The sequence below is a fragment of the Canis lupus genome, chromosome 29, assembly GCF_048164855.1.
Source record: "Canis lupus baileyi chromosome 29, mCanLup2.hap1, whole genome shotgun sequence".
In the NCBI taxonomy this organism is placed as follows: Eukaryota; Metazoa; Chordata; class Mammalia; order Carnivora; family Canidae; genus Canis; species Canis lupus.
The window spans coordinates 25,053,493-25,080,307 of NC_132866.1; the positions used below are offsets into that span (position 1 = coordinate 25,053,493).

The window sequence follows — 26,815 nt, forward strand, 5'->3', positions numbered from 1 at the left end:
CCTCCAACCCCTCCCCACGCAAGAACCAGTCCCAAGGCCCTGGGGTCCTGACTCGGCGTCCTACCAGTAGCGGGGAACAGGGTGGGCGGGAGACTTGGAAGACGGGGTTTGGGCGGCAGGGACCGCAGGGTCGGGCAGCAGGCCTCGGGAGCCTGGGCTCGGGGCTCCAGCGCACGCCCGGGAAGGCCCGGCGGAGGGAGCGCCGCAGCACCGCGCCGGCCAACGCGCACCGAGGCAGCTGCGCCGCCACCTGCCCGAGGCTTGGGGGCGGGGCCTCGCGGGATGGGCGGGGCCTCGCGGGATGGGCGGGGCCTCGCGGGAGCCGCGGCGGGGCACCTGCGGCCGGGAGGGGGGCCGCGGCCGGGAGAGGTGGGTTGGCGGCGGCCCGGGGGCGGAGGCGGCCCCCGCGGCGACTCCGGAGGCGACCTGGGCCCCGCGCACCGCGGCCTGCGAGCGCCCGGAAGGGCCCGGCCTGCGCGCCCCCGGGGGTCGGGGGCTGGGGGCGGGAGCGCGGCGGGAGGGGCTTCGAGCGGGTCTGCTCTTGGTTTCCGTTTTCCTCCTTTCCCCGGGCTCATCCCCAGACCGGAAGGTGCCGGGGCCGAGCGGCGCCCAGGCCCACCCGCCCTGAGCCTCCGGAGTTGGGCCACGAGGGCGCCCGCTGCTCCTGGACCCCGCCCATCAGAGCGGCCCGGGGTGCGCCTGTCTGGACGTATCTCCCCCAGGTGAAAAGTGAACGTGTGGTCGATTTGAAGCTGGTGCCTGGGGGGAAGGAGAAACACGCTGGTGGGCAGATTGCAGAGGGAGAGCCCTGAGGGGCGCCCCGGTGCCTCGGGCCCGTGGCGTGATCCTGTCGGGCGCTGGACCCCGCGGCTTATCCCTCCCAGCCTTCCGCACAGCGCCCCGAGCAGCCTCCGAAAGCCAGTTTCACCGCTTTAAACGCCTTGCATCCTGATATTTTTCTGTCTCCCCTCCAGATCCTCGACTCAGTGACGCAGAGCCTTTCAGGGTTGGCTGCCAGCCAAAGCCCAGCCTCCCGATGCAGTCTGAATCCAGCCAGTGTGAAGAGGAGCCCCCTTCCCTCCTGTGGGGTTTGGATCCGGTATTCTTAGCCTTTGCAAAACTCTACATCAGGGATATCCTGAACTTGAAGGAGTCCCGCCAGGTACAAGGTATGTGGCTGGTGAGCCTGGAGGTTGCCCAGTGCTGCACCTGCCTGCACCGCACCCTTGTTTCTTCAAAGCTGCACAAAGCCGGGGCATAAGTGGCTTTCAGGAGAGCCTTCTGTGCTGCGTGCTCTGAAAATGACCTAGCGTGGACTCTCGAATGAGTTCATTTCTGTGCAAGTTAAAAAGCCTAATTCTTACTTTTGTTTTTTTTTAAATACATGCTTGGAGAAGTAACCTTTGTACCCAGGAATGTTTTTGTCTGCGGTTGAGGTCTTTCATATTTTAATAGGCTCAGTTGTTTTTCTTTGGGACAGCTCTTGGTGGAAAGCTCACTGGACCAGACGTCTCTAGGCCTTACTCCCTGGCCTGGGCATGTGACTCACCTGTAAAAGCTTAGGTGTCTTCTTTGTAAAAGTGGGGATTAACCAGGTCTGATCTTTTCTTTCTTTCCTTTCTTTCCTGAGAGACACACACAGAGAAAGAGAGAGGCAGAGACATAGGCAGACGGAGAAGCAGGCTCCGTGCAGGGAGCCCGATGTAGGACTGGATCCTGACTCCAGGATCACGTCCTGGGCCAAAGGCGGGTGCGAAATCCCTGAGCCACCCTGGCGTCCCAGGTCTGATTTTCTTATGGGGTTTTGTTTTGTTTTCAATTAATCAGAACCAAGTAATATAAACTTCCTGAGAGGAAAGATGTCATCTGCCTTATTCAGCTATGTAATTCCAGTGCTTAGAACCGTGCCTGGCATGTAGTGAGCCCCCCACCCCCCCCAAAAAAAGAAAATGGTAGTTGGGCAGCAAAGCATTATAAATAAATGTAAAATGAAAGAAAACTGTATTTTAAAGTGGTGGTTACTAAAGATAGGTTCTTCATACCTAAAAATATAACAAATATAATTTGGGGTAGATTTAAATAATTCACATAGCTGTGTATGGATCTTCACTTTACTGTGTTAAATGAGAAGTTTGGTTAAACTCTGCCGTTTTGAATGAATAGCAAGGTGTGAGTCAGAAGTAGTCAAGAATCTCAAATATGCATGGTTTTAATGAAAGGATGTTTTATGTGTTTCCAGTTCTATGTACAAATATATTTGGATGACCTTATTCTAAAGCCTTTTATGCAGATTTTTCACCACACCTTGGTTTCTTAATTATTGTTGGAAATGGTCTGGTTTTGTTCTTTTCTTGGAACGCAGTCGTCCTCCCCCACAGTTGTCCATTTTCCAGAACAGGCGGATATTCTTCATAGCTCATCTCTGGAAGAAAGTAATTCACACCAAATGCCAGCCTTGCATTTGAAAGAAGGTCTTAATGAAGGTGCTCAAGGAAATTTCAGGACATGATAGGGACTTAACACTTCCTATGGATGAAGTACTTTATGATGTATTAACAGCAGATCAAGGAAACCTGATCCTGATGGTCTTTGCTGTAACACTGATATTCAGATGTGATTTTGTTGCCGTGGACTAGGGAGACTTGACCCTGAGGCCTCCATCCAGCCCTTCCCAGGGATATTGCCAGAGGTTCTTGATCTCATTGCAAGAAAGAATTCAAGGAAAGACCAGACATAAAAGTTGAGTGGTGCAAATCGGAAAGGTTATTAAAGTGAGAGTACACCCTCAGCAAAGAGGGGGACAAACCCTAAGAGACTTCTAACTGTAGGAATCAAACAGAGGGTTGCCGTTGGGGAGGTAGGTGGGAGGGTGGGGTAACTAGGTGATGGGCATTCAGGAGGGTGTGTGATATAATGAGCACTGGGTGTCGTATGCAACTGATGAATCACTGAACTCTACCTCTGAAGCTAATAATAGACTCTATGTTAATTAATTGAATTTAAATAAAATAATTTAAACAAAGAGTGTACTTGAGATGTGAGAGCAGGTGAACTCAAGGGAGAGTTGCACCCCAGGTTTTGAGTTCCTGTCTTTTAGACAGCTAATTAGGGGATGGAATATTTATTACTCGGGGAAGGAGTTTTTTGGGGGAGCAGGGTTTTATGCCTTTTCTCCCTTCCTTGGCCAGGGTTTTTGACCTTCTTTGTCTGAAGCCTGTTTGGTTTGATCTAGCCTCATGTGACTTTGTTTTTGGAGTACTGCCAGGACCCAGCTCTGACCTTCCCCCTAATAGTTAGCCATGACTCCCCCTTTGCTGGCCTCCAAGCATCCTGTTAACAACGTAACTGCTGACTCTTAACAGTTTTTAAAATGAAACATCATGGTTGAAGCAGACACCAACCATAATTTCATGAGGGAGATCCTCTTTAGATTATACTGTAAGGCTCTAAGGGGTGGAAATTCCCCTTGTCTCAGTTCTTATTTTTGTGTTGTGTTTGGTTTGGTTTGGTTTGGTTTTGAGGCTAAGGGCTGTCCATGTCTGAAAGAACAGCCACATGATTAGAGGACTGGGATTTCCAACCAGGTGACATCAGCCCAACTCCTTAGGAAAGGAGAGGTGCTGGAGATTGAGTTGAAGTGTGGCCAGTGGTTCAGTCATGCCTGCATAATGAAACCCAAATAAAAACTCTGGACAGGGATGCTTGGGTGGCTCAGTGGTTTAGCCCCTGCCTTTGGCCCAGGGCACGATCCTGGAGTTCCGGGATGAGTCCCACATCGGGCTTCCTGCATGGAGCCTGCTTCTCTGTCTGCCTGTGTCTTTGCGCCTCTCTCTCTCTCTCTCTCTCTCTCTCCATCATGAATAAATAAATAAAATCTTTTTTTAAAATTTTTTATTTATTTATTTATGATAGTCACACAGAGAGAGAGAGAGACAGGCAGAGACATAGGCAGAGGGAGAAGCAGGCTCCACGCAGGGAGCCGGACGTGGGACTCGATCCTGGGTCTCTAGGATCGCGCCCTGGGCCAAAGGCAGGCACCAAACCGCTGCGCCACCCAGGGATCCCCATAAATAAAATCTTAAAAAAAAAAAAAAATCTCTGGACACCAGGGCTCAGGTGACTTTTCCTGGTTGATAATCATACATTGATTTGTCAGGAGGGTAATGTGTTCTGTGGATGTCGAAGCTTTGTGTTTGGACTTTCCCAGGCCTTGTCTGATGTATCTCTTTAGATAGTCCTGATTTGTACCCTTTATTGTAAAACTGTAGTCATAAATCTAGTACCTTTCTGAGTTGTGTGCCATTCTAACAAATTATCAAAGCTGAGAGATTTAAGGACTCCTCGAATTTGTAGCCAGTTGGTCAGAAGTGTGGTTGGCCTGAGAACACCCAAATTTAGGGCCACTGACTAAAAGAGCAATTTTTTGGGAAATCGTGCCTTTAACTTGAAATTTGACCTTACTCTGCATGTTTACCATCAGAATTGCCTTGCAAAATGGTTGCAAAATGTCAGCTCCTTTAAATTAATCTGCAAATTTATGGTTACACTAATAAATACTATGAAGTTTGTAGTGGTGGTGGTGGTGGTGGTGTTTATAGGTTTTAGCGTCTTTTTTAAAAAGATTTATTTATTTATTTTTGAGAGACAGTGAGTGTTGGGGAAGGAGCAGAGGGAGAGAATCTTAAGGTAGACTTCCCCTGAGTGTGGAGCCCGTCAAGGGGCTCAGTTTCACGACCCGCGAGGTGATGACCTGAGATGAAATCAAGAGTTGGCTGCTTAACTGACTGAGCCACTCAGATGTCCTAGTTTTGGGGTCTTTTTGGCTTTATCTTCTTGTTTATAACATACAGCAATACTCTTTATTATTCTAAATAACCCTGTCAGACTTGAATAATGGGATAACTATTATCTTCGTTTAAGTCAAAATACAATACATATATGTTATGTAATTCTAGAGGGTCCGATGAAGAGGAAATAGGGTATTCATAAGAGTCATATTAAAAGTAGTATCTTAGGCATTTGAATGCTGTTGGACATCAATTAAATAATGGCAGTTAGACTAAAAAGATATAAAATTACTTTAAAAAGAGAAAACAAGGGTGCCTAGGTGGCTCAGTTGGTTAAGCGTTTGCCTTCAGCTCAGGTAATGATCCCAGGGTTCTGGGATCGAGCCCTGCATTGGGCTCCCTCCTCAGTGAGGAACCTACTTCTCCCTCTCCCTCTGCCATTCCCCCTGCTTGTGCTCTCTCTCTAATAAATTTTTTAAAATCTTAAAAAAAAAAAAAAAGTGAAAATAGGCGACTGTCTTGCTATGGTGGTGGCTGTTCAGGGATGGGCTGCTGTGAAAGCTGCATCACACCGTGTGTAACCCTGTAACCCTGAACCCTCCCGGCATGACCCTCCTTCCTGGGACCTGATGGTCAGCACCTGGAACAAAGGCAGCTGAAGCAGAAGGACTGCCTGGGGAAGGCCGGCAGCTCCAACTCCTCCTCAGCCAGTATCTGTTATCTTGGTTATTTTCTCTTATCTTTCTTTCAGTCAGTGGAGCCACCATCCTTTTCTTTTTTTTTTTTTTTTAGCTCTTTTGTCGTGGGAGAGAATCTTGTGTTGATAGAAGGAAGTGGTCCTCTCCAGTTCTCATCATGCCTCCCACCGTAGTCTTGTTGCTTATGCTTCTGAGACTGTGGTTCATGTTGCTCTGTTGCTCTGTGCTTAGGGAAGTGTCCGCTCTAGTCCCAAGCAGTGTGTTTCCTCCTCACTTGATTTTCTCTGAATGTTTTGATTCAAGCCATGTGTTATTTTCTTCTGAATTCGTTTTCCGTTGTTCAGAGATGCTTTAAAAAAAAAAAAAAGATTATTTATTTGAGAGAGAGAGAGAGCGCACGCGCGAGAAGGAGCGGGGAGGCAGGATCCCCACTGAGCCCGGAGCCCTACATGGGGCTCAATCCCAGGACCCTGGGATGGTGACTTGAGTTGAAGGTTGACACTTAACCGACTGAGCCACCAGGTGCCCCAGAGATGCTTTTGAGATGTTTTCTGCATCAATCACGAGATTAGAAGGATTTTTTGCATCTTTGAGTGACTGTCTGACCTTGAAGGTGAGCCATTGTCAGTCTAGAAGATAAAGTTTAGGGGGCTACTTTTTCTCTACTTTTTTTAATTTTTATTTTATTTTATTTTATTATTTTATTTTATTTTATTTTTTATTTTTATTTTTATTTATGATAGGCACACAGTGAGAGAGAGAGAGGCAGAGACATAGGCAGAGGGAGAAGCAGGCTCCATGAATCGGGAGCCCGACGTAGGATTCGATCCCGGGTCTCCAGGATCGCGCCCTGGGCCAAAGGCAGGCGCCAAACCGCTGCACCACCCAGGGATCCCTACTTTTTTTTTTTTTAAGGAAGTCTGTTGTGTCCTCAAGTAAAGACCTGTTCACATTTTCATTGAGTGGCCCAACCCAGTTTTTAACGTTGCAGGATTGGCCTCCATCACAGGTGACTTGACTTTACTGGCTTCTGTCATTAGTCCAGTCTTGTCCAGTCTTACCACTTTTTTGTATGCTTCAACCCGGGCAGAGCACCTTTTGGCTAGCTCTTTTCCCCTTCTCAAAGGATGTCGGCTCTTTACAAACACCATAGCAGCACATACCAGGGTGTCCTAGGGAAACCCAGAGAATCCTGGGACTGTGTCAAGTTTTCAGACGTCACCAGCAGAGCACCCCGTAGTGGGTCTAGGACCAGCTGGAGAGACATTTCAGGGGCAGGTACTGGGCTCCCCAGTGGCTCCCAAGGCTTCCACGGTTGTGCTTCCTGCTACTAATGTCCTGGGAGCCGTAACTGACCATATGGAACCCTGTAGAGTGTTCTATCTCTAATGCAAACAAATGCCTGGCAACCAGGACAGACCATTGAGATGGGGTCAAGGAAGGCCAGTCAGGTTCCAGAAAACAGTTCTTTCTAACTTTGCTCTGCTCAGTGCACAAACAGAAAGTGTTACTACCTGTCCAGTGCATTTAGGGAAGCAGAAAGGGCTGGCTGAAACCAGAGAACAGCCTGGAGCTCAGGCCACTCCAAGCCCCACCTGGTCCTACAGCAAAACAAAGCAGTGCCGTGTCATAGCTCTTTGCATGCTAGCATGGCAGGGCATGGTGCCAGGGTATACTTCAGTAGAGGACCCCGCGCCCACATCCCTAGATGAGGCTCGTTCTCCCGATTTAAACTTCCTTCTGATGCTGTGTGATGTCACCTCCCGCCGTGTCTCTGGTCTCCCTGTTTTCCAATTGATCACATCCTTCTGCAGCTGTGATCAAGGGAATGTAACTGCTGAAAACTAGCTCGTGATTGGCATATTATGGACTTAATAATATGAAATAATAAATAAAAGTATATATACTTTATATAGCATAATATACTATAATGAATAATAAAAGTGTGTATGTATAAATAAAAAATATATAAGTATAAACATTTATTTATATAAGTGTGTGTATATATATACACACTTATATAATTTATATTATATAAATATAAATTATATTATTTATATATACACTTATATAAATAAAATAACTTCTTTCTGCTACTGGGAAGTCTGAACTTGTCTGCAGAGGTCCTGTAGGGCTCTCCCTCTGAAGTCACCCTTTTTCCTTTGTGTTTGGCCAGTGCAGGGAGGCAGGGGCAGGGGCCCCAAAGGTCTCATCATCAAAGGTAGTAACTAAAGGACCCGGATATCAGTCATAGAACTCAGGAGAAGTCGATCCAAACTGTCTTGCTCTTAAAATTTCATGGCTTTTCTGTGGAGCCAGTTTGTCCCCACTCAGCCTAAGTGTTCCTGGAAGAGGGTGACCCTCCTTTGAGGATGAGAGTGACTCCGGCTCCTTCCCTTGTGTGGCCCCCCACCACGCCTCCTTTGCTCTGCGCATGGTCTCTAATCCACTAAATCATCTTGAGAAGGATGCTCTGCCGGGGAGAGGGCCCTCCTTTAGGCTGAATTTGCTACCATTTTTTCCTTCCAAGCACATCTCACTCTCTAGAATCTCCAGCTGACTGAAGCTCAGAGCCTCCTTATCCATCCTCTGAGACTTGTCATGAGTGACTAGTCCTCAGCCCCTTTAGCCACATGGGGTACAAGAGAGCTGTCAGCAGAAGCCAGTCTGGGGGTTTTGAAGGGCCTCAGGGTTCAGCCCACAGGTCTGTCCCACCCCCCAGCCCCATGGATATGGAGGAGAGAGGCTCTGACCAGGCTTGGTGGGGAGGAAGAATGTGGCCAAATGTCTATGCTCATGAATGTTTGTTTACAGTTCAGATCTTTATGTAAAAAGGAAATTGCCATTTAAACAGTTACAGCGTCTTTCTGAAAGTAAAGAATTTAGCCATCATAGGGGGAAAAACAGGCTGGAGAAGATTTTAGTCTGGATTCATTAGCTATAAGAGATAGATACACATACAAGTAGTTTAGGCCAAAGTAGTAAGGATGTTAGGGGGCTGCAGACAGGAAACTCTGCAGGAGTCAGGACAGCACTGGGACCTGAAGTTGGAGTTAGGAACTCACTGCAGCCAGGAGTCCCTGTGTCCCTTCCCAGGTCCAAAAAAAGGCCTCTGAGTATTAGTGTAAAGTTTCTCTTCTCAGGTTTCTCTTCTGGCAGGAACCTACCTGCTGGCATCTGTCCTCTGGGTTTTGAAAATAGAGTTTTAAAAAAGAGGAGCTTTGGGGGCACCTGGGTGCCTCAATTGGTTAAGCATCTGACTTTTGGTTTCGGCTCAAGTCATGATCTCATGGGTTGTGGGATCGAGGCCTGCATCAGGCTCCATAGTCAGCAGGGAATCTACTTGAAGATTCTCTCCCTCTGCCCCTCCTCCCATTCACTTGCCCACGCACACACTCACTTGCGCACTCTCTCTCTATAAAATAAAGCTTTTAAAAAAAAGAGAGAAGGTTTTGAGTTGTTATAATTTGCTGGCTCCAGAGAGCAGTGTTTTATAACCTAATTATCTTCTCTTTAAAAAAAAAAAGTCACTGCTCATTCATAGAAATGATGACTGGTGTCCTAGAAAAGCATTAGTAAAAAAGTCAAAGAAACCTTTCTTGTGATTTCCTCTCTTTCTTTTGCAGTCCCTCAAAATAGATTTGGTTTCATAATCTAATGACTGTTTTTAAGCCCCTTGTGAGAAGTCCACAAGGAGGCACCTTTCATTTTCGCTAGTGGAAAGAAGATTAACCAAATCTAGTTGGATAATGGTTTTCTCTGTTCTGCATTAGTACATACTTCATTAAAGCCCAACTTTCTACTTCTGACTGAATTTCTTGGGGCCTGCCATTTGTAAAGGACTGATTTTTTTTTTTTTTTTAATTTCAGGTGTATTTTTTTACAATGGGCATCCAATAAAGCAGGTAGAGATCTTGGGAACTGTAATTGGAAGGAGAGAAAAAGATGCTTTCTACAGTTATGGAGGTAAGAGCAATTGTGCCTGACATTGAGTGTATGTGGAAGCACCTCACTTAGCTGAACTTTGCATTTGAAGCAGCCCCAGCCTTTGAGAGCAACTGGGGACTGTCAGAGAGCCCATACACTTGTCCTTTATCATGGGCCCTTTGGAGCCACTGACATGGACTAAGTGTAAAATGAAGCAAAAGGTAGGAATGACACTGATGAATACTGTCAAGGGACAGCTGATGGGGAGTTACGAGGTAGAAGAATTAAAATATGACAGTCTAGGATTTCTGGTAAACCAGGGACAGACACCTGGTACCTGAGGCGGTAGCTATAAATAGCAGTGAATGGTAGCAGATGTTTATATTGATACCTTTAAAATTAAAAAGACCAGATTAATGTTAAAGAAGACTCTTCAAGAAGACAGGGAGGTATGAAAAATAATTGATAAGATATATATCCAGAATAGTATTTTTAAAAAGCTTTTTGGTACTCGGGTAAATACGCATTATCAGGAAACTTCCCTTCCCTCATCATGGTGGAAACTAAATAAAGGATTTCTACAATTTGGACACCAGTAGTTAGTATTGTGAGTCTTGATTTTTTTTTTTCATTGAGTTTAATGTAAGCATTTTATTCCGTTGCCTGGTGCAGCTCTTTTTTTTTTTTTTTTTTTTTTGTGCAGCTCTTAGAGTCTCTGCAGTTAGGAGGACAAGCTAGGTATCTTGTGGGAAGCTTAACTTCGGATTCCAAGCCTTTGCTGTAACTGACATTGTTGCTTTCTGTTGTGTTGCCTTGGATTTGCGTTCTCACTCTACTGTGGAAAGGTAGAGGCCATTGAGCTAAGGGATCAGGAACATTTCACTGGCAGTGTGTGTGTGACAGATAATGTATAGTATAGATGCAATGTCATTGCATTTCTTCAACATGTATTCATTTTCCTGAAGATGATTGTCTTGTGCTTATAAAATAACATGTGAGGGACGAGGTTGCCCGCGCTGCCTTCTTTTCCTTAGCATATGTTTTTTAAAACTCTAAAATAGATCATCTTGTCAGGCATCCCCTCACTGAATCTCTTCTCTGCTTTATTTTACCAACGGTATCGGTTCTGTTTCTCTCCAGGTAATTCAATAAGTATTCAGCAGTTTCCTCTAGCATACTCAGCTGTGGGCAAGTACATTTTCTATAGTATAGCAAAGTACTTCCTCTCCAAATACCAGTGATGGAGTAATAATTTCAGTTAACAAAGCACTTTTACATGTGTAATTTATAGTGTTATTCTCCCCCTAATGTTTTGAACTAGAAAGGACAGAGGTTCTTTACATTTTGTAGACAAGGAAAATAAGGCTCAATCACTTGTTCAGGGTTCCACTGATGGAGGTTTATGGTTTATAGGCCCAATCTATTTATTGATTCCATTGTGCTATATAGTCTCCATATAACTCAGTTAGGTTTTTCTCTCCCCCATCACCTCACCACTCATTTGTCACCAGAAATCAACTTCATCTGTATGAAGGTTTTGTTTTTGTTTTTGTTTTTGTCTTTGTCTTTGCTGGGGACACTATATTTTATTGATGGCACATAACAAGGTAGGGCTCCCCAAGCCCCCTCTTTTCAGGGGGTCTGGGATGGAAACTGTTCAGGTTAGGAGATTCTCAGTATATTGAGGGGTGAGTTGGGGTAAGGATTCCGCAGCAGCTGAGGGCCTCTCTCTTTCTCTTGCTATCACTGGGGCTCGTGGTCTTCTTGGAGGCCATGTGGACCATAAGGCTCACCACCTGGTTGTTGTAGCCAAATCAATTGTTGTACCAGGGAATGAGCTTGACAAAGTGGTCATTGAGGGTAATGCCAGCCCCATCATCAAAGGTGGAAAAGTAGATGTCCCTGTTAAAGTCACAGGAGACAACCTGGTCCTTAGTGTACCCCAGGATGACCTGAAAGGGACTCTCTGATGCCTCCTTCACCTTCTTGATGTCATTATATTTGGCAGCTTTCTCCAGGCAACAGGTCAGATCCACAACTGACACATTAGGGGTGGGGACACGGAAGGCCATGCCAATGAGCTTCCTCTTCAGCTCAGAGATAACCTTGCCTATAGCCTTGGCAGCACTAGTAGAAGGACAGATGGTGTTCTGGGCAGCCCTTCAGCTATCATGTCACAGCTTCCCAGAGGGGCTGTCTGTGGTCTTCTGGGTGGCAGTGATGGCACAGACTGTGGTCATAAGTCCCTCCACAATGCCAGAGATGAATTGTCATGGATGACCTTGGCCAGAGAGGCCAAGCAGTTGATGGTATAGGAGGCACTGCTGACAATATTGAGGGAGTTGTCCTACTTCTTCTGGCTTATGCCCATCACAAACATGGGCCCATCATTAGAAGGAGCAGAGATGGTGACCCTTTTGACCCCATGTTCCAGTTGAGCCCCAGCCTTCTCTATGGTGGTGAAGACCCCAGTGGACTTCACTCAGTACCAGCATTGCCCTATTTGATATTGGTGAGATCTCACTCCCAGAACATGGAGATGGGTTTTCCATTGATGACAAGTTTCCTGTTCCCAGCCTTGACCGTGCCATGGAATTTGCCACAGTGGAATCATATTAGAGTATGTAGACCATGGGCTCATTGATGGTGACAGTATCTACTTTGCCAGAGTTAGAAGCAGCCCTGGTGAGCAGGAGCCCCAAATGGCCAAATCCACTTACTCTGACCTTGGCAGTCATGTCTCAGGGATGCAGCTGGCACTATACCAGAAGATGCAGCTGTCTGTCGAATAGGGAAGAGCAGAGAGCCCATCTCGTTTTTGATTTTCTGTTTTTTTAGGTCACGTGAAAGAGGCTGTTTGAGATGGTAGTCCTTGCCCTAAAACCAGGCAGGTACTGTCCCTGTGACCTCAAGGGGCTTCACTCAACCCCTTTTCCCATTATAAAAAGATCAAGGAGATCTATTTGATTCTTCCCCAATAAATGTTCTCTTTAGGGTGGACAGGACACATCTGTGGGCAGTGGGAAAACTAAAAGCATCTGAAGGTTGGAGTAATTGAGAGTAGGAGGAACTTTCATTCTTGTGAGGCCTATTCAGAGGAGAACTGCACCCTCTCTGCTATGTTCAGGGCCAACTGCCAGGTGGCCACTCCTTGCTGTCCTGGGTCCTGCTCCACCTGACTCACCACAGGCCTGTCCTGGGGATGTTTCCTGTTCCCACTGACTCATTGCATGGCTGAGACAAAAGGCCAGTGGCCCCAGCATTGCTGCCCGACTGGAGAGGGTGTTGTGCCACCCTGCAAGGGTGCTCCTCTTCCGGTGCACTCCAGCAGCCGGACCTTGGCTGCCAAGGCACAGCACCTGCCAGGAGAGGTTATAGACCAGAAAGTTTTCAAGGGTTTGGTGGCAGCGCCCTGAGCACTCAAGAGCACTTGGCAGCAGCTCTATTGCAGACTTAGAATCCTGGGAGGCCACCTTCAATGTCCTCACATTTTCTAGAACAAATGTTTATGTGCTCATATTTTTTATTTTACATGGTAAACCAAGACCTTACATTGACCAGAGAAGTAGTGTGCCTGGAGGTGCCAGAGTTTTTTCACTCAGAATGCCCTTGTTGCTTTATTTTAAAATGATTTTCATTATAAAATAAAATTTAAAACCAGAGAAAATTTTACTGAAGTACATAAAAGTCATGTGAAACCCTATAAATAAGATAAAAATAACATCAGTGTTTGGGTGAACATCCCTCTTAAAATTTTTTACTTGTTCCTAATAATGGAAAAAAAGTATGTCTTATTTCCTTGTACTATTATGCATATTTCTTTTTCTTTAATATTTCTGAAATGAGGCTTACAGTTAGCATGTACATTCAGTGTGGCGTTCTTTCCCACACTCCAAAAAAAAAAAAAAAACCTGCTATTATGGTTTCAATTTCTTAAACTCATTTGTGTCAAAATATGCTATTTAACATTTTACATAAATTAGATTATATATAAAACTTCTTTTTTTAAATGACACATGGATATCTTTTAAGAGCAAGGAACCTAAGTCTTCATTATAACTTTATTCTCATATGGTATGTCATTGTAATTTATTTAATCAATTTTATGTTTATAAGCATTTAGATAATCTCCAAATAACAGTATTATAAGCAATATTGCAACAGGTAGCCTCACATAAGATATATAAATCTATGTATTCTGTTTTTTTCCTTTAAAAATTCCATTTAAAAATTCAACACATTTCCAAATTTGCTCCTTAGAAATTTGATATGAATCTATACTCCCACTAACAGCATATGAGGGTATCAGTGCTTTTAATATTTGTCATTCTAATAGCTGAGAAATTATTTAAATTTGTTCTTTTCCTGGTAACTAGTGAACTTAGTATACTGACACATGTTTATTGGCCATTTTATATCTTCTACGAATTACATTCTTTTTCTTTGCCATTTTTTTCTGGTGGTCTTGGTCTTTATTCATTTGTTGAGTGAGTGAGTTATTTATAGAACGGGGTGGGGGACAGAGAGAGAGGGAGAGAATCTCAAGCTGACTCCCCGCTGTGTGGGGACACGGGGCTCAATCTCACAACCCTGAGATCATGACCTGAGCAAAATCAGGAGTCGGTTGCTTAACTGACTGAGCCACCCAGGCGCCCCCGTATGAGCTCTTTAATATATTAATATGCTAGCTCTATCATTTGGAAAATTGCAGTATGGTATTAATTTTTAGTTGGTCATCTATATCAGACTTTTATTTATTTATTTTTTAAGATTTTATTTATTCATGAGAGACACACAGAGAGAGAGAGAGAGGCAGAGACACAGGTAGAGTGAGAAGCAGGCTCCATGCAGGGAGCCTGATGTGGGACTCGATCCCAGGTCTCCAGGATCAGGCCCTGGGCTGAAGGCGGCGCTAAACTGCTGAGCCCCCTGGGCTGCACTATATCAGCCTTATAAAAACGAGTTCTGATTTTCAGATCTGCTTAAAGAAGTCTCCCCCACACCAGCGATAAGCACAAGTTTCAAAAGTATTTACCCATATTTTCTTATCATCCTTTTGAGTTTACCTGTTTTACATTCAATAAAATCCATCTAGGATTTATTTTATTTTATTTTATTTTATTTTATTTTATTTTATTTTATTTTATTTTATTTTTTTAATAATAAATTTATTTTTTATTGGTGTTCAATTTGCCAACATACAGAATAACACCCAGTGCTCTTCCCGTCAAGTGCCCCCCTCAGTGCCTGTCACCCATTCACCCCCACCCTCCCGCCCTCCTCCCCTTCCACCACCCCTAGTTCATTTCCCAGAGTTAGGAGTCCTTATGTTCTGTCTCCCCTTCTGATATTTCCTACCCATTTCTTCTCCCTTCCCTTCTATTCCCTTTCACTATTATTTATATTCCCCAAATGAATGAGAACATATAATGTTTGTCCTTCTCCAATTGACTCATTTCACTCAGCATAATACCCTCCAGTTCCATCCACATTGAAGCAAATGGTGGGTATTTGTCATTTCTAATGGCTGAGGAATATTCCATTGTATACATAAACCACATCTTCTTTATCCATTCATCTTTCGATGGACACCGAGGCTCCTTCCACAGTGTGGCTATTGTGGACATTGTTGCTAGAAACATCGGGGTGCAGGTGTCCTGGCGTTTCATTGCATCTGCATCTTTGGGGTAAATCCCCAATAGTGCAATTGCTGGGTCGTAGGGCAGGTCTATTTTTAACTCCTTGAGGAACCTTAACACAGTTCTCCAAAGTGGCTGCACCAGTTCACATTCCCACCAACAGTGCAAGAGGGTTCCCCTCTCTCCACATCCTCTCCAACATTTGTGGTTTCCTGCCTTGTTAATTTTCCCCATTGTCACTGGTGTGAGGTGGTATTTCATTGTGGTTTTGATTTGTATTTCCCTGATGGCAAGTGATGCAGAGCATTTTCTCATGTGCGTGTTGGCAATGTCTATGTTGTCCTCTGTGAGATTTCTCTTTATGTCTTTTGCCCATTTCATGACTGGATTGTTTGTTTCTTTGGTGTTGAGTCTAATAAGTTCTTTATAGATCTTGGAAACTAGCCCTTTATCTGATACGTCATTTGCAAATATCTTCTCCCATTCTGTAGGTTGTCTTTTAGTTTTGTTGACTGTATCCTTTGCTGTGCAAAAGCTTCTTATCTTGATGAAGTCCCAATAGTTCATTTTTACTTTTGTTTCTCTTGCCTTCATGGATGTATCTTGCAGGAAGTTACTGTGGCCAAGTTCACAAAGGGTGTTGCCTGTGTTCTCCTCTAGGATTTTGATGGAATCTTGTCTCACATTTAGATCTTTCATCCATTTTGAGTTTCTTTGTGTATGGTGTAAGATAACGGTCCAGTTTCATTCTTCTGCATGTGGATATCCAATTTTCCCAGCACCATTTATTGAAGAGACTCTTTTTTTTTTTTTTTTTTCCAGTGGACAGTCTTTCCTCCTTTGTCGAATATTAGTTGACCATAAAGTTGAGGGTCCACTTCTGGATTCTCTATTCTGTTCCATTGATCTATGTGTCTGTTTTTGTGCCAGTACCACACTGTCTTTTAGTATAAGAAGTATTCTTGGCTTCTGCTTTCAACACAGGTTTAAACCAGCAGTAAAAAAAAAAAAAAAAATTGCCCTATATTGTATTATTATGTGTGCATTTATAGCAGTCTGATGATGATTTTTTTAAAAAGCATTAAGCCCACTGATCTCTTTTTTGAGTTTCTCAGAAATTAGCCAAAGAGAAAAGACCTCTCATCCTATAGCAAACATCTTTAATTCCTCTGCAGTTATAAATCCAAGTGCAATGGGAATTCTTTGTGTCTGTGTGTAGTTTTTTGCACTAGGGATAAAATAAGCCAAAATTATTTATGTGAGCAAGTTATTATTTTCCATTATGAAAATAAAACTTTGCCCTTCTGCAGTATACTTGGCTTTCCTTACATCTCTTGCAGTGCTGGGGCCTGGGCAGAAGCTCATTCACAAACAGAAGTGTGGATCAGGAAATTTGGGATGCTTTGTCTTGGAAAGTCATTGAGCTGGTAAAGGAGCGGATGGTGACAGAAAGTTGCCTGCCCTCTGAGTGCCTTTCACCACAGACCCTGTTGATGAGCTCTTGTTTCAGGGTGGGAAAGCCAGGCTGATTTTGTTTCTTAGCATTCATTGAGATTTTTGTACTTAACTTCCTGATAACACACCATTTTTAGGAGAGGCACAGACAGGAATCATCAGTACCTGAGGCAGGCTACATGAATGTTGACTTCCTTCTTTTAGGCTTGAATATTACACTGACCTGTGCAGACAAGCAGTTCCCATTGGAGTACCAGGAGAGGTTACTTCTAAAATTAGGATAGTTTTATAAGGGCTTTGCCCATCCACGCTGTTGAAAAATGTCATTTTTGGGTATGGCTGAATGCAATGACAATGTGCTAATTCACTAGCAACACCCAAATCTCTCTTCTATCCTTTTATGCTTCTCTTACAGTGGATGACAGCACTGGAGTTATAAATTGCATCTGCTGGAAAAAGTCGAACAATATCGAGTCTTCATCAGGTACTTTTATTTGACACACTCCTTTACTTTTCAGCTAACTAATGGCTTTTCCTTAAGGTGGCTCATCAAAACAGCTGTAAAGCTAAATTTTCATATTTGTCTACTGATGAATTCTGTTGATCAATTTAAAGTGCTATACCCAGAGCTCTGGCTCCTCTGCAGACTGATGTCAGAGAAAAGCTAGTTGTGTTTCTCCTGTCTCTTTGGTGCTCACTTCCCCCTAAGCCTGCAGAAGTATGACTAGGTTGAGGAGAGTTTGAGCATTTTACTTTTACTGTGGTAGTTATTACAGAAGTCAATATGTGATAGCCTAATTGTTGGTCAGGTCAGAATCCCCTTGATCCAGGCCTATCCCTTGACCAAAGAAAGGTTTGGAGACTTCCTCTTACATGATTGCCACTAGCATCTGTGCTACCAGGATTCAGACTTTCTGAAATCTCAAATACACCAGGAATTCTAAGGCTGATGAGATGGTAAGATAGGATTCCTTTGAAGTTAGCCATTGAATAATATAAACTGAGAAGAAACTTTAAAATTGTGTTTTGAACACATTGGCTATAATTGAAACAGCATTTGGAATTCCTTGAGTATATTTTAATAATTCTTAGGTATTTTTTTAAGTTAAGTTTACAATAAAAAAAAATATTGAGCAGTATTGGTGGTCATTTTTGGCTCTAGAGAAGCTATAGCAACTGGGACCTTGTCTTTCTGTTTTACAACTTACACAGCATAGTGCCATGCACAATGGGGTCATTCATTAAATATTGTCTTCTGTAATATCTAACATCTAGCATCTGTCTCCTTGGTGATACATGGTATCTTTCCTCTTTGCCATTAACCTGCCAGAAGAATCTCAGCTTCCTACTTGGACTATCCTGATCAATGGAATGCTCCTTTGCTTAATTTTCTGAGGCATTTACATTTAGAATCTGCCCATCAGTTGTATATAACTTCAGTACTCCATTTCTTAATTTGGGAATATCTTAGTCATTGGCACTGCTTTGTTCAGGGTACTTTGTAGATTAAAAGAATTAAGAGAGACAACAGGTTTTTTTATGCAGCTGTCTCTAGAAGCAAGAATAATAAACCTATAAGACAATCAGATATTTGAATTTTCACATATGTCTAGAGTATTAAAATCATTTGCAGATTTATCATTTTTTTGTTGTCAAAACCTTTAATCAGAGAGTATTGTTTACATATATACTTGTTTCAGATCATGGAGCAGCAAACTTTCTGAACAGGGTTGGATAGTAAAAGTTTTCTACTTTGTGGGCCATATGGTCTGAACCTCAGCTGCTCAACACGGGCATTTTAACACAGGAGCAGTCATACATGGTACATACATGAATGGCATGGTTGAGTTCCAAAAAAAATTTACAAAAACAGGTTGTGGGAAGATTTGGTCCATGGGCTGTAGCTTGCAGATTCCTGTTTTAGACATTGTTTTAATTTTCAAAATCAAAATCAGAATGATATTAGGAATATTATATAACTCTTATATTTAGTAATTTTTTGGATAAAATGGCTACTAATACTGAGAGTGAGATTTTTAAAATTCGTGTAAATAGATGAATAGATGAACAGTCACAGTAGGTAGCCTTAATTGGAAATTGCTTTGAGAATAAAAAGAGAGGGTAACAGTACAAGGAAAAAGCCCGAAAATGATTCTCATCACGTTATATATGAAGTGATATGTTAAAATTATTCCCAACTAGCCCATTCTCTCCTTTTCATTTAATTGCCCTCAGTTTAAAAGCTTTGCGCTAGAACATGGCCAATGAAGACTAATTTTTTTTTTTTTAATCAAAATTTAGTCTGAGTCAAAATCATGTTCCAGTCCGTTAAGGTATATAAGAAAATGCTATTAACTCCTATAAATGTCCTATTGAGTATACCATTTGGACTAGCTTAGGAGAAAAGTTAAGAAAGCTTGGCCTTTGATACTAGAATTTTAGAGGGCCTTTATCTTCCAGGGTGGAATAGGCTACTTAAGATGAAATCCTGTCAGGCTCCAGCCACTCATTATAGTCCCTAAATTACAGCTCGAGCCATTCTTTCAGCAGCTTGGCTCACCCTTGAAATGAAAGCTGGGCCTCATTCTCACACCAGGCCCCAGTCTGATCATTTTAGCGGTGCTATAGAAAGCATTTATCATTACGTGTTCTAAATTCACCCAAAGTACAAGAGGGCTTGAGGGGATAAGAACACAGATGGAATAACCTTGTAAAAAGTAATACTTGGGTATTTTCTGAAGAAACCTGGTAAGCTGAGTAACATAAATGCTGATGGTGTCTAGATTCCTAGGTGTTGGTTACTGGGTACACAGAATGCTCCATGTTCCCCAGGTTGGTGTTTCCCTTGGTAGAGTAGATGTGGTGAAAGAAAAGTAATGCCTTTGCACTTTATAAAGCCACAGTCATCTAAGCGATTAGATTAAAAAGCAGAAAATGTGATCCATAGGCTAATAGATTTGTTCATTCATTATAGGAACGCTAGCATAAGACAAACCAGAAATAAAACAACAGTAGGAAATAAATCAGCATTTAACAAATATTGTTGATTCAGGTAGATAAAGATATTTTTAAAAGAGGTAACTGTGATCCCTGTCTTCTAGCTTACATGACGTAACCCAAAGATGGAGTTGTGTATTTACACAGTAAATATGGAGTGTTTTTCTTTTATAATTCAGTAACATTTATTTTACATAAAACAATTTTCAAAGGATACATTTAAAAACCATCAAGATACTAATTTTATTGCATTACAAAAAATTGAGAGGCACAATTTAGTATTCAAATAAACTCTGAGGGGTGGAGGCAGGGCTTAAGATTGCTACCGTGGTGTTCCTTAGTCACTTAAAGGCTCTGGGAACAAGAGTCTTTAATGAGGCAGTAGTGCACTTCATTTAGTAGGAATAAATCACATAAAATATATACTTTTATATCAATCCCAGATCCCAAGATCACACCCTGAGTCCAAGGCAGATGCTCAACCGCTAAGCCACCCAGGCATCCTCTGTCTGGTAGTTTAAAAGCAAAAATAAAACGTCATGGAATTATTAGGTATTTTTTAGGGTGCTAAACATCCAAGTGACCAGAGGCAGTGTAGGTGCTACAAGCATGCACACACTGCTGGCAATACCTTGTAAAAAAAGAATGGTTTGGTGGGGATTTTTTCTGCAAACATTCTGACAATATGTAATGAACTGTAAATGTGTTTTTACTTTTCTATCCAGCAATTCCCAATGAAAGACTCCCCCAAAGAAAACAATAATTTTATTTAGAGAGCATAATTATTCACTTTTACAAATAGCTGACATTTATGGAACATTTCCTGCGGATCTTGACATTGTGCCATGCTCGTGATTTAAGGGTTAACTTAGATCTGGGCAACCACTCTGTGTGTGAGGTGGACTGTCTTGTTACCCCCATTTCATAGCTGAAGAAGCCCTGGCACAGTGGGTTTAAACAGGCTGCCCAAGTTCATGTAGTTAATAGGAGGTGAGAGGAGATTGCAGCCAGGTCTGTCTGACTCCATTACCCAAGTGTAGACCACTAAGCCCCATCCAGTGCAGGTGATTAAAGCCAAAAAAAAAAAAAAAAAAAAAAAAAAATTACAAGAAGGGGGGAGAGTGGAATATTTAATGAGATCAGCTAAACAAACTGTCTCATATTGACATGAATGCTCCATGATTATTTAAAATGCTCAAGTTGTATGAATTCTTTTGATACATGTGTGTATGTGAGCTTGGGCCAGACAGAAAATCAGAACATAGAATTGTTCACACACACTAGCTGTAACTGGAAAATATGTGTACACTCATGGGGCAAGCAGCAGAGAATAAAGAATAAGCCAGAAACACTGAAGTCAGAGATTGCTCGGGTTCAGACTCCAGCTTTGTTACTAACTGGTTGTTTTACTTTGGGCAGGTTGCTTGACCTCTCTGTGATTCAGTAACTTCCTCTATAAAATGGGGCTAATAGGGATCCCTGGGTGGCGCAGCGGTTTGGCGCCTGCCTTTGGCCCAGGGCGCGATCCTGGAGACCCGGGATCGAATCCCACATCAGGCTCCCGGTGCATGGAGCCTGCTTCTCCCTCTGCCTATGTCTCTGCCTCTCTCTCTTTCTCTCTCTGTGACTATCATAAATAAATAAAAATTAAAAAAAAAAAATAAAATAAAATGGGGCTAATAATAAATAGGTATACTTGTGAGGGTTAGATGCTCTAATACATTGTAGAGTCCTAGAACAGCACCTACAGTATCTAATAATTGAGGCTGTGCTTATTAAGTATTTAATACAATTTGAAATTAAACTTAAGTGATGGAAATTATTTTTTTCAAAGGTTTTATTTTTATTTATTTGACAGAGCACGAGCAGGAGGAGCAGCAGGCAGAGGGAGAGGGAGAAGCAGGTTCCCCGATGAGCAGGAGCCCAACGCGGGGCTCAATCCTAGGACCCTGGGATCGTGACCTGAGCTGAAGGCAGGCGCTTGACTGAGCCACCCAGGCACACTGAAATTATTTAGAGTCGAATGTGCATTGGGTTATTTTCACCATGAAGTTGCTTAAGCTTATAGTTTTAAGTGATATGACAGTGTGTGTGTGTATGAGAGAGAGAGAGAGAAATTACCTCAGTTACCCAACAAAGATGAAAGGTGAGAGATTAGGGTGTTGAGTACCTAGGTGGAAGATCAGCCTGAGGCACTTCCCCATAAACAGAACTGCATATGTAGATCTGGGTCCCCTTTTGTCCTATGCCAGACTTGTCTTCCTGCAAGGACACTTTGAAGGGTTGTTTAGAGCTGTTGCTACCAAACCCAGCTGAACTCATACATAATTCAGCTCAGGACCACGTAGAGCCCTTTGAATGCACTGGTAATGCAAGAGCAGGAGAGGAAATGTTGGAGCCATGCCAGAACTTTCTCACTTGGATTGCCAGGCCTCCTAGACTCTGTTCCCTTCACTCTACTTTTGAATAATTACAGCTTATGCCTTCTATTCAGCAGAGGATTTCAGAAGGTTGTGCAGATTCTGTACAGTAGAGCAACTAATCAGAAGTAGAATGAGTAGATGTCTTTTGTTGGTCTCACCCCAAAACTATCTCACAAATGTGGTGGGGTGATTGTGTTATGCATTGTCTCTTTTCTTTTGGCCCTAGTAACTACAGCTGCTTCAACTGCAGGGGTGCTGAGCTTAACCTCACAGCTTAAGAAGCTGCAAGAGACCATTGAGCAGAAGACAAAGATAGAAATTGGGGACATTATCCAAATCAGAGGTTATGTCCATACATATAGAGAAGAACGAGAGATTCGTGTCACTACTTTCTGTAAGCACAAGTTATCTCTGCCAAAACTGGTGGTTACTCTGGGTGTGTGTCCAATGAACTCTGGATTAGCTAAAAGTCAAACTGCTAAAAAGTTCAAATAAAAAGATGCAACTCAAAAAAAAAAGATGCAACTCTTTACTGGAGAAAATTTTATTTCATAACATGCTTTCTTAACTATTTTGAAGAGGGTAACTAGAAATTGGGGAGGAAAGCAAATGATTTATTATATCAGGCAAATTTATTTGGGTAACATCAATGTTAAAAGTACTTTGAAGTTCTAAGTGTCAATCCATTTAGGGCAAAGTATATTCATATTCTTTAAAATGATGGAGATTTCTTGAGCACCACTGAGTCGTTAACTTTGAAGGAAAACAGCTTATTGGAAATGTGATAGTCCCACATCCCCTGAGTGATACGCTTTGCAGTGCTCTGTCTGATTTTGGTTAGAAATCCCATGGATGGCCCCTGTTGTTTGCCATTGTAACAGATAAGTGAATAAGCAAATGTGCTTTCCCTGGTTCCAGTCTGTTCCTGGACAAACCTGTGATGCTTAGGGCATTGCATTCCCTCTCAGAGGATGACTGGGAACCATTTAGTGCCTCTAGATGCATGACCCTGGGCACCCATAGGGAAAGAGACCCCCCGGGTGCCTAGCAGCAATTTGGACATGGGAAAGAGCTGATCTCATTGTAATTTCTGTGGCATATTTTCCCCATGGCTTGTTAGATAAAGTGGATGATCCAGTGTGCAACATTCAAATTGCAAGGATGCTTGAGCTGCCCAGTATCTACAGGAAAGTTTATGACCAGCCTTTCCGTATCCCAGCCCTAGAGCAAGAAAGGTAAGTTGTGGTCTCTGACTGTGAAAGATGTGATGATGGCAGTAAGGCCAGGCAGCAGGAGCCCAGATGCTGGGATGGGCCAGGGTTCAAATCCTGAACTGTCTGCATTCACTGAGCAGCTCTGGGCAAGCCCGTTTATTCCCTCTATGCCTTAGTTTTTATACCTGCAACATAAAGATAAAAGTAGTGCAGATATTCTCAGGATCTTGTGAGGAAAATGAATGTGTGATTGGAGTCCCTGAAAGAGTGCAGGGAGCAGAGAGAATGTATTTGAAGAAATAAGGGATGAAGTTTTTCCAAGTTTGCTGAAAACTATAAATGCACAGATTCAAGAAGCTCAATGAGCCCCAAGGCAAGAAACCGAAAGAAAGCTGCCATGAAACATCACAATCAAAATACTATACTGTAAAAAAAAAAAAAAAAAAAAAAAATACTATACTGTGACACATTATAACAAAAAGCCATAAAAAATGATATCCATCATTCCCAACCAGGGATGATTTTACTCTTGGGGGCAGTGGTGGAAACAGGGAGTAAGAATATATGTGTGTTCATTAGTGTATATGTCAAAGGACTCAGGGGAGCCAGAAAACCAGCAATAGCCACTAAGGGTGGGAACTAAGAGGATAGAAAGGAGACTTCACTCTGGACCCTTTAATTTTTTTTTAAGATTTTAACTGAGAGAGAAAGAGTGTGTGCAAGTGGAGGGTGGGGAGGGGCTGAGGGAGAGGGAGAGAGAATCTGAACCAGACTCTGTGCTGAGCACAGAGCCCAACTCAGGGCTCCATCTCACAACTGTGAGATCATGACCTGAGCCAGACAGCAAGTGTTGGACACTTAACTGACTGAGCCACCCAGCTGCCCACTTTAATTTTTCATATATATATATATATATATATATATATATATATATATGACATTCAAAAAATTAATGTTTAAAAAACTCCAAACTGAGCACCCAGATGGCTCAGTCAGTTAAGCGTCTGCCTTCAGCTCAGGTCATGATCCTGGGGTCCTGGGATCCAGCCTCGCATTGGGCTCTCTGCTCCATGGAGAGCCGCCTTGTCCCTCTCCCTCTGCTACTTCCCCCCCCGCTTATGCATGCTCTCTCTCTCTGTCAAATTAAAAAAAAACAAACTTAAAAACAAAAAAAAAACCCACCCAAACTGTGGACCCATAGAAAGTAAAAAGTGGAAGTTCCCCATTTTCCTGTCTCCTGCCTCAATACCATTCCCCACAGGTTCCCACCATTCATAGGTTGATGTGTATCCTTTTAGACATTTTTCTTCTCTGCATATACGAGCATAAATATTCACCCATGTATTTTGTGGGTTGTCATTTCCTTTTTAATAATGGGAACTTAACCTTATATGCTATTCTGCAACTTGACATTTTTTTCAAAATCTTTAATAAATATTATAGCTCCTGTAGTCCTGCCTCATCCTTTTAAATGACCACTCAGTGCTCATTGTATGAATTGCCCTTTATGTCAAAAACAAGCATTGTTATTGAACAGACCAATTACAAATAATGAATTTGAATCAGTAATCAAAACACTCCCAACAAACAAAAGTCTAGGACCAGATGGCTTCACAGGTGAATCCTACCAAACAGTTAAAAAAAAAAAAAAAGAGTTAATGCCTATGCCTATTCTCCTCAAACTATTACAGAAAATGGAAGAGGAAGGAAAGCTTCCAAATACATTCTATGAAGTCAGCATTACCCTGACACCAAAACCAAACAGACACACTACAAAAAAAAGCCAACTATGGACCCATATCCCTGATAAACATGGATGCAAAAATCCTCAACAAAGTGCTAGCAAACTGCATTCAACAATACATTAAAAGGATCATTCACCATGATCACATGGGATTTATTTTGGGAATGCAGGGATGGTTTGATAGTCGCAAATCAATCAACATGAGGCAACACATTAACCAAACAAAGGATGAAAGTCATATGATCATCTCAATAGATACAGAAAAGACATTTGAACATCTGTTCAAAATTGAACATCTGTTCATGATAAAAACTCTCAACAAAATGGGCTTAGAGGGAGCATAGCATAATAAAGGCCTTATATGAAAAACCAACAGCTAACATCATATTAGCTAGTAGAAAACAGAGCTTCTCCTCTAAGAGCAGGAACAAGACAAATCCAATGTTGCCACTTTTATTCAACATAGTACTAGAAGTCCTAGCCACAGCAGTCAGACAAAAAGAAATAAAAGGCATCCAGATTGGTTAAGAGAAAATTAAATTGTCACTATTTGCAGATGACATGATACTATAGAAAATCCAAAAGACCACACCAAAACAAACTATTAAAACTGACAAATGAATTCAGTAGAGTTGTAGGATACAAAGTTAATACACAGAAATTCGTTGCATTCCTATACACTAGTTACAAAGTGGCAGGAAGAAAAATTAAAATAATTCCATTTACAACTACACCAAAAAGAACAAATTACCTAGGAAAAAACTTAACCAAGGATGTGATAAGCCTGTACTCTGAAATCTATAAAACATTGATGAAAAAAGTTGAAGGTGACACAAATAGATATTTCATGCTCTTGGGTTGGAAGAATTAATATTGTTAAAATGTCCATACCACCCAAAGCAATATATGGATTCATTGCAATCCCTATCAAAATATCAGTAACATTTTTCAAAGAACAGAAGTCTAACTAGAATAAGTAAGTCCTAGGGGTAAAAGATACAGCATAGGGAATATAGTCAATGATATTGTAATAATAGCACTGTATGATGATAGATGGTAGCAATACTTGTGAATGTAGCGTAGAATAGACTCGTCAACTGCTGTGTTGTATACCTTAAATTAATTTAAAATTGGAAGTCAGCTATACTTCAATCAATCAAACATCAAAATAGTGTCACATTTCCCAGCTAAGTTTCTGTTTTATGCACAGCAAAAAGAAACAAAGGTGATAGTTTTCTGCAGGGCTTTTAAAAACTTTCCCCCAGCAGCGATCCAGGCGCCCTGGACCTTGCCAATCTCACGTGTTTGCTGAGTGAAAGAGCCAAAGAATTCCTCATGGAGAACAAAGTGCAAACCTTTTACCAGCAGGAATTGGAAATTGTGGAATCTCTGCTATCCCTTGCCAATCAGCCTGTGATTCACGGCACCTCCTCTGAGCAGGTAAGTGTAGCATGCCCATGTGAAGAATTCAGGCCCCCTATCCCATATCTACAGCTCAAGGGTGTGGGGGGTGAACATGACTGTGGCACGAGCACTCAGAGGGTAGACCCAGGGATGAGGTTCTGGTTCTATTCCATGTTTGTATTCTGGAAAGGTCACTAAGAATCTAAAATGAAAATGTACCTGCCCTTTTGCCCTCTTCACTTAATCTCAGTAAACTTAATCTTTGGGTAGGGAAAAAAAGTAGTCTTAGGTTCATACTACTTCTTAGTATTCATTGAGATGGCTACTTAATCTCAGCAGGAGCCAAACGAGGAGGAAATAAATGAGAAGAGATAATTATCTCTCCAAGATTATTTATTGCTCAGCAAGGTGATTCTTGAACCAAAGTTTTTAATGACTTGCTCTCTCTTCGTCAAAATAAGGTACCTTATTAGGAGTTTTTTTTTTTTTTTCCTTATTAGAAGTTTAAATAAAGACCAAGTTATATT

The 26,815-nt window shown here is 42.3% G+C and overlaps 1 protein-coding gene and 1 long non-coding RNA gene across 19 annotated transcripts in view; one reads left to right on the forward strand and one right to left on the reverse strand.

Moving 5' to 3' along the window:
• Window positions 1-285: 285 nt before the first annotated feature.
• The window catches only part of STN1 (STN1 subunit of CST complex), a 62,633-nt gene continuing 36,103 nt past the window's right edge, over window positions 286-26,815 (forward strand). For 4 of the 18 annotated variants that reach the window (XM_072805445.1, XM_072805436.1, XM_072805446.1 and 1 more), the window contains exons 1-7: window positions 581-722; window positions 975-1,169; window positions 9,356-9,451; window positions 16,922-16,990; window positions 22,153-22,320; window positions 23,047-23,161; window positions 26,150-26,324. In XM_072805445.1, coding sequence (XP_072661546.1) covers window positions 1,037-1,169; window positions 9,356-9,451; window positions 16,922-16,990; window positions 22,153-22,320; window positions 23,047-23,161; window positions 26,150-26,324 — 756 coding nt within the window. In that variant the 5' untranslated portion in view covers window positions 581-722; window positions 975-1,036. Of the gene's footprint in view, window positions 370-495; window positions 723-974; window positions 1,170-9,355; window positions 9,452-16,921; window positions 16,991-22,152; window positions 22,321-23,046; window positions 23,162-26,149; window positions 26,325-26,815 lie in introns of those variants that run through there. The other 14 variants (XM_072805438.1, XM_072805448.1, XM_072805450.1 and 11 more) reach the window with 10 other exon arrangements.
• On the reverse strand, window positions 2,182-6,855 carry LOC140620923 (uncharacterized). Its single transcript, XR_012020683.1, has 3 exons — window positions 6,649-6,855; window positions 5,428-5,834; window positions 2,182-2,422 (listed from the first exon to the last, which is right to left on the reverse strand). It is a non-coding gene; the product is annotated as an uncharacterized lncRNA (long non-coding RNA).